This window comes from Chanodichthys erythropterus, chromosome 16 (assembly GCF_024489055.1).
Source record: "Chanodichthys erythropterus isolate Z2021 chromosome 16, ASM2448905v1, whole genome shotgun sequence".
NCBI lineage: Eukaryota > Metazoa > Chordata > Actinopteri > Cypriniformes > Xenocyprididae > Chanodichthys > Chanodichthys erythropterus.
The window spans coordinates 28508839-28516384 of NC_090236.1; the positions used below are offsets into that span (position 1 = coordinate 28508839).

Here is a 7546-nt window from a genome sequence, read left to right on the forward strand (position 1 = left end):
AATGAGTTTCTTTCCTATTCAAAATAAATAATGCAATAAAACATTTCGTCCTAAAAGAAGAATAGAATAGGATTTATAAGAAAAGCCCTAGCCCGTTTTAGTTTTTGCACCCAATCCTACAATGGTTATAAATTACTATTTGTATGACTAAAAAACAATAGTTATGACCTCCTAACGCGTGGTGACAGTCAAGTGTTTTCCACTGAACCCAACGTACTACTCTCGCGATTTCTCTAGGTATTCTCGCGATATGTGGTTGCTTGAAACCCGCCCATGATCCTTTGCTCGCCCTCTTTCTAGCCGGCGCCTGAGAATGGGTACGTGTTTTCAGATTCTCATCGCGGGGCAATCCGTCTTCATCTGCTCTATCCGATTATGTTTTTGTTTAAATTCCTTCTGTGATATATCACAAAGGTAGATTTCAAGCATTATAGGCGCAAATTAGACGATTCAATGCCTTTTCAGGTATTTTAACGAGAAAAGATGGGAAAGTGGCTGTAGCCATTTCTCAAGATGGCTGCGCTCATTGGGTATATACTCTCAAACAGCGTTTAAAGTGCAGATAAGGCTGTAGTTGTACGCCGAGATGTGTACAAGGTGGGTTTATTCGTAAGTGAAGGATCTTTGTGTTTGAGAAATGTAATTTAGAGGAGAAACCAGTTAGCACGGCAGGCTAAACGCGCAGAGGATGCATGTGTCAATCACTGGAGGCTGCATGGCTGTCTAACGTTCGCTGAAAGGTAGAATTTGAAAGCTTATGAATGTTAACCAGCTTTCGTTTTCTTAATATTACTCGTCATAAACGGGGTACAACTAATTTTAGCAGTGTTTTTGTGCAGTTAGAGCTCAAGACGTCCGAACTGTTAGCATATTGCTAATGTGAATTTTTTTGACTGCAGTTTTTGTGGTTGACACTAGATTTTGCTTTTAAAACTTAACGAAAATTAAACATGTCATCTACTACATGCCTGTATGACTTTCTTCCATAGAGCGCGAAAGGAGATTTTAGGCAGGATGACTGAGTTGTGTGTATAAAGTCATACAGGTGTGGGACGACATGAGGGTGCGTAAATGAGCTTCTTTTTTTGTACGTTTAAGCTTGAGTGTACGTGATGAATCCAATTTAATCCTATTTTAAATGCGGATAAACACCTTGGAGAACTGAACACTCAAGCGTGCAATTGAAGTAAATGCTCGGATTTCATTCAAATTTGTTTGTAATGCATCTTAATCTCTTTACACTTAAGGTATCTCAAGGGACAACTGGCACAAACGCCGTAAGACCGGTGGAAAACGCAAGCCCGTCCACAAGAAAAGGAAATATGAGCTCGGGCGTCCTCCCGCAAATACCAAGGTAAAACCTAACTTTTGAAGGTATAGTTCACCCAAAAACGTAAAATTCTGTCATTACTTACCCTCATGCCGTTCCACACCCCTAAGACCTTTGTTAATATTCAGAACACAAATTAAGATATTTTTGTTGAAATCTGTTGACTTGATGAGGCCTACATAGCCAATGACATTTCCTCTCTCAAGATCCATTAATGTACTAAAAACATATTTAAATCAGTTCATGTGAGTACAGTGGTTCAGTGATTTGCTATGTTGATTCATTATGCTCTAAAGCTTAAGAAGCAGTGTTTTGAAATCGGCCATTACTAAGTCGGCCATCACTAAGTCGTTATTTTGGCGCCCCAAATATATTCTCGTTGCTTTATAATACATTTGAACCACTGTACTCACATGAACTGATTTAGATGTTTTTAGTACATTAATGGATCTTGAGAGAGGAAATGTCATTGCTGGTTATGCAGGCCTCACGGAGCCATCGGGATTTCAACAAATATCTTAATTTGTGTTCCGAAGATTAATGAAGGTCTTACAGGTGTGGAACGGCATGAGGGTAAGGACAGAATTTTCATTTTTGGGTGAACTAACCCTTTAAATATGCTGCTATCAGAATGTATGTCGTCTTGCCAATGTGAGTGATGAGAACACGTCCTTAGGTTGGTCATTTTTGGCCGTTTTGGTCAAAGTTTTTGACCTTCCAATGTTAGGATTAGTCATAGTTACACTGACACATGGCTAAACTCAAAGTATGTTTTCATGGGTCTTTGTTACTTTTTATAAACATCTTTGTGGCCCTCCATAGATTGGACCTCGCCGTATCCACACAATAAGAGTCCGTGGTGGAAACAAGAAATACCGTGCCTTGAGGCTCGACGTGGGCAACTTCTCATGGGGCTCGGAATGTGAGTTTATAAATGTTTGGTGCTGCGTAAACGGGTGTCGCTCTTTCAATGAAGATAATTTGTCCAGTTCTGCTACTGAAAGTTTCTGATGGATAACATTGTTTTAACTCTGAGAAAGACATGTTCAACTAATGTATATTGAGTTTTTGTTGTTTCTTTTCAGGCTGTTTTAATGTATTGTTAATGTCATTTCAGGCTGTACCCGCAAAACCAGGGTCATTGATGTGGTCTACAATGCCTCTAACAATGAGCTGGTGAGAACCAAGACCCTGGTGAAGAACTGTGTGGTCCTTGTGGACAGCACTCCTTACAGACAGTGGTATGAATCTCACTACGCCCTCCCGCTTGGCAGGAAGAAGGGTGCCAAGTTGGTAAGTCCAATCAAGGTTTTCCTAATTCAGAGGGGTTTAAAATTTTAAGTGATGGTCTTTCTTTGATGATAACAATGTCAGTTCTGCTACTGAATGAAAGTGATGCAGTTTAAGACACTGAGGAAGGCTTGTAGCTTATAAATCCTTGTAAATATAAAAAATGTGCAACGTATTGGCATATTGCTAACTGTATTTGATTTGTCAATCCAGACCCCTGAGGAAGAAGAAATCCTGAACAAGAAGAGGTCGAAAAAGGTCCAAAAGAAGTTTGATGTGCGCAGAAAGAACAGCAAAATCAGTCATCTGTTGGAGGAGCAGTTCCTGCAGGGAAAGCTTCTCGGTAAGTTGTGTTAAGAGGCCTTAAAATAATACTGATGTGATCATGATGAAACTTTAACCAGTTCTGCTGCTGATGAAACAGTGCTGAAGTTTATACCATTTCTGATACCCACTGAAATGTTGCCTTCAGCAACATAGCCCTTCAATTTAAGTGTTTAATCTATGGTTGTTTCTCTCCAGCCTGCATTTCCTCCAGACCGGGACAGTGTGGCCGTGCCGATGGCTATATCCTTGAGGGCAAAGAACTGGAGTTCTACCTGAGGAAGATTAAAGCCAAGAAAGGCAAATAAATGTACAGCTCTCTTTGATACGACCATTAAAGAAATATCCCAACTCAGTATGTTGCTGTTCTCATTTCATGCAACACAATGTTTAGCTGTCCTGTGTATAATTTTGTCTTTTGCACGTAGATGTTGCAAGTAAACTTTACTCCGATCTTCCATTACACAATTTATCAAAAGGAGGATTGAGAAAGTTAAGCAGCCTGTCTTGTACTGCATTAACTGGTTATAAACTCCTAGAAAAACCACAAGTGTTGAAGTGCTCTTTTTAATTTCCTGTATGAAAGTAGTCATTGCAATGCTTGTGTACATTTCTTAAAGATCAATCCTAATTGATGTGTACTTTGACATGCAATATACATCTAACAAGTGGCATATTGCGAATGGCAGGCTTTGAAGAGTCATAACTTCTAATATGAAAAATATTCCAAGAATGAACCACACAATCTATAAGCTTCTTACAACTGGTCAATGCATTAGCTATGATGAATCTAGGTTAGTGTTTATAACGGTTTTAAATGTAGAAATTAACAAGTTTTTACAAATTAATGTAATTTGCAGCAGTTACTCAAGTCTTCAATATCGCATGATCCTTCAGAAATCATAAGATTTAGTGCTCAAGAAACAATGCTGAAAGAATTGTGCTGCTTTTTTGAAAAATCCTTTGTAACATCACTGACAGTTTTAAATGATTTATGGCATCCCTGATTAATAAATTCAACCAAAACAAATCTTGCTGACCCCAAACTTTTGAACAGTGTACATTGGTAAAAACTGCGAAGGGATGAGGGGTCAAATATTGCATCAAATATCCTTTCATCCTTGACTATTCAAATACATGTTAAGGTAAATTCTGAGTGAGAAGTTACACATTTATCTATGGGTCTTGGCTTGCTGGTCCTGTAGTTTCAGGTGACCCCAAGAGTTTTTCCTGGCAGATGGTCATGTTTTGTTGCTGCGGTGGTGATAAGATGTTGCTCTTGGAAGGCTGTTCAAGTCTCGAGCGCTCGTTCTTGCATTTAGCTCTGCAGCATAACTGCTGCAAATTCTTGCTCTTCTGCTTTTTTACTCTGTGTGTAGTCGGCCACACATTGATGGCAAGCATTTGTGTCTTGGGGGTTGGTACAGATTCCTCAATATCATCCTCCAGTATCCTAATAAATACAGAATTACTAGTCAATAATGCAAAAAGACAGTAAATAACGTTTTCAAGGATTTGATGCATAAATACAACATACAGGTCATCATATATCAGTTTCCTGTTCATGAGGGCTGCTCCACTACCTATTTCTGTTAACACTATTTAATCACCAATAACAATTTATCGTGTTTGATAACGGATAACATTCACAGTTAAACAAAAATTGCATACTTGGCCAATGCATTTGATAATTCCATAGCAAGTTAAGTGACCAACTGACTTTACATGATTGGAATAATGATGCTGAGAGTTGGCAGTATAAGTCCAGACATTTGGAAAAACACCTATTTTTTTGATGTTCTCCCCTACATATAATTCCGCTCCTTTGATATTTACAAATTTGACGTATTTGTAAAATATAAATAGGTGTTTCAGTTCTTCACCTCATGTCATGTGTAGAACCCATGAAGACAGGCTTCATAGTAGCTGATGGATATGAAGGACCCTTATCCACCCAGTATTTGTCCTTCTCAAGGGGAGGAAGATTTTGATGCATATCATCTACAGCTAGCATAGAAACCTAAATAAAATTAAAAACTGCCATGAATGGTTATGATCGAACGTGTCCTTTGAAATGCAGAAGGGTATTTATGAATTTACTGACCTGAATGTTTCGATCTATGAGTTGGTTGGTTTCAAAATCATCATCGTCTTCTCCAAATGGGTTGATAATAAGTTCGCCTACCTTTAAGAATAAACGCACCCTTGATTTTAGAGAAATCAAGTCAATTTTGTAGAACAAAATATACTATTTTCATGCAACCTATCGCACCTTTAACCAGCCAGCGTAAAAGAAGAACTCCAGTAGAGTGAAAATTGGGACATACAGGTCCAGAACCTTCTCCCCATCTTTCTCAGGTTTCACAAACTGACGCCCAATTAAGCAAAATGTGAAGAAGGAGTACACAGCCACGGTCACTACCTGCATCCAAACAGAAGTTAGATGACCTGAGGTGAATACTGTGAGCTACACCCATGAAAGATCTGTTAGATGAGCTTCACCTGTGTGTAGACCAAGGGAATGCTGATCCAGTCATAATGGAAGAGCATGCTGCACTTTGACCTATAGTTATTCAGCTCCTGACAAAGAGGAAGAAAGGAAGGAATTATTGTGCTTTTATTGTGCATATGCATTATCTTGACATGTTTAAACGCACTTACATCCATAAGCAGTCGCAAGGCTATGTCATCTTTCACACGCCCTTCTTTTCTTGCTTGTGATGCCAGGTTCGCAAACCAGGCAAGTGGCATCCAGTACTTGTTAAAGTCAGAGTACAGATGGTTTAGTTTCTTGAGCTCCTCTGCGGTCATGAATCCTGCAAAATAATACATAATAATAAGGGGATTTTAATCTTATAGAGGCCAGAGCACCAAATAAGAGTATCCTCAGAAAGGACACCCATCCTAAAATGTAAAATATTTAGCCACCTTGGCTCTATCTGCATTCTGAGTTTTGAGATATTGAGCTTAATCTTTTTGCATTTAATAGTCCTTTATGGACAGACCCTTTTTGTTTCCTAAAAAAAATTCCCAAAATGCATACAACTTAATGTAAATAAGTTGTCACAGAGTAAGAATATGTGAATAACTCAGTTTTGACAAGGTAGAACCTTATAATTCCAAGGTGACTATTTTCATGCATAAAGACCCAATATAAATATATATATATTAAAAAAAAATAATAATAAGGATGTGGAAAACCACTTAAAAGTACTTCTATTCAAATTCCTTTCAGATGCAAATTTAGGTCTTACCTGCCTCCACAATGTCCTCCAGAGTTGGGAATCTCTTGCGCACTCGCGTACTGATGGAGCGCAGGATGAGGACCGATGACAGGTTTGCATATCTCATCAGAGTTCTCCTCAGCAAACGGCCCCTTTCATCTGTGCCATGGACATTCCCAGACACAACCATCATCAGGTTATCTGGCAGGGGGAAGCTTGTATATTGACCCCACCAGCGTTGGAATGCCTGTGTGACATAGAACCCTAACAAGGACCACAGACCAGTTTAACTTATAAGGAATCCAAGGAGTATATCATGCTGCTATGGTCAGAACGTTTATGCTCACCAAGAACAAATGACATAGGGATGAGTTTAGCAAACTTGTTGCAATGACGTGCAAGTCGCTCAAACATCTCCTGTTGTTCGTTATTGAGGACACACCTGTAAGATGCAACATGGATTGATGAGTTTTACTATTGCTTTAAATAAATAAACTTCCAAATACTCGATAATTGTAAATGTGAATTATTAGAATGTTTGGAAATCTCTCAATACCTGTATATAACACTGATGAAGCTGTACAGTAAGCAGAAGACCATGAATTCTCTATATAGAAGCTTGTAAATGCTTCCTTTCCATCGGAAGAGCAACTTTGAGAAGCCTCCAAACTTGGCATTGGCCACCTTGAGCGTGTAGGACACCGTCATGGTGGAACACTAGGAAAAACCCAAGGAATTTAGAAGTTGCCACAATTCCGTCACTGGAACAGTAATTTATTTATTTTTTGTTCTTACCTCAAGCTTGTTTCAAGCCCGTCTTCTTTTAGAGAGAAAACACATCTCTTGCTTTCACCTTTATATCTGTCTTTAATGTGGACCTATAATGCATCTGGTGATTTATGGTTTGGGAACCCAGTTTAAAAGATCATGTTTGTGGTTAATGTCAGTTTCACACAGGTGTCTTCATTATGAAAGATTACTCTTGAAAACACACAGTAAAGGTCTAATTTATGATGGGGTATTTATCACTCGATCAAGATTTTGCTCTTTGTTTATAATAGTGTTTTAGTTAAAAAAAAAAAAAAACTTATGTAAGAACACTGACAAACTTTGAGCAAGCCTCAAACTCCATGTTTGGGGAAAATGGTTGGAAATCACACTGTTCTCTGATGCATGTTAATATTAATTTAGTTACAGCATATGCAATAAAACCTTAATTTCTTGGAAGGCCTTAGTAATATTTACATAAGTTATAAATCCTCTTTCATGTCACTGCTGTAAAACCATTCTCGTGTGAACTGCTCATTGACAAACACACCCAAAAGAACAGTGATTTTAAAACCAGTAGTGCTTTATATCCAACCAAACAACCTGAACT

At 38.4% G+C, this 7546-nt stretch overlaps 2 protein-coding genes and 2 non-coding genes across 4 annotated transcripts; 3 read left to right on the forward strand and 1 right to left on the reverse strand.

Annotated features, from left to right (window-relative positions):
• Nucleotides 1-293: 293 nt before the first annotated feature.
• rps8a (ribosomal protein S8a) lies at nt 294-3300 on the forward strand. The gene is made up of 6 exons (XM_067363502.1): nt 294-317; nt 1248-1354; nt 2153-2252; nt 2448-2623; nt 2834-2963; nt 3143-3300. Exons 1-6 carry the CDS (start codon nt 314-316, stop codon nt 3250-3252), a joined length of 627 nt encoding a protein of 208 aa, XP_067219603.1. The 5' UTR covers nt 294-313; the 3' UTR covers nt 3253-3300.
• LOC137003966 (small nucleolar RNA SNORD46) lies at nt 1979-2084 on the forward strand. The gene has a single exon (XR_010892062.1). It is a non-coding gene; the product is annotated as a small nucleolar RNA SNORD46 (small nucleolar RNA).
• Nucleotides 2681-2749, forward strand: LOC137003964 (small nucleolar RNA SNORD38). The gene has a single exon (XR_010892060.1). It is a non-coding gene; the product is annotated as a small nucleolar RNA SNORD38 (small nucleolar RNA).
• Nucleotides 3301-3440: 140 nt separating the features above from the next.
• best4 (bestrophin 4) lies at nt 3441-6974 on the reverse strand. The gene is made up of 10 exons (XM_067363501.1): nt 6964-6974; nt 6725-6885; nt 6516-6610; nt 6199-6432; nt 5606-5760; nt 5447-5524; nt 5217-5366; nt 5049-5129; nt 4828-4964; nt 3441-4397 (listed from the first exon to the last, which is right to left on the reverse strand). Exons 2-10 carry the CDS (start codon nt 6874-6876, stop codon nt 4121-4123), a joined length of 1359 nt encoding a protein of 452 aa, XP_067219602.1. The 5' UTR covers nt 6877-6885; nt 6964-6974; the 3' UTR covers nt 3441-4120.
• Between the last annotated feature and the right edge of the window lie 572 nt (nt 6975-7546).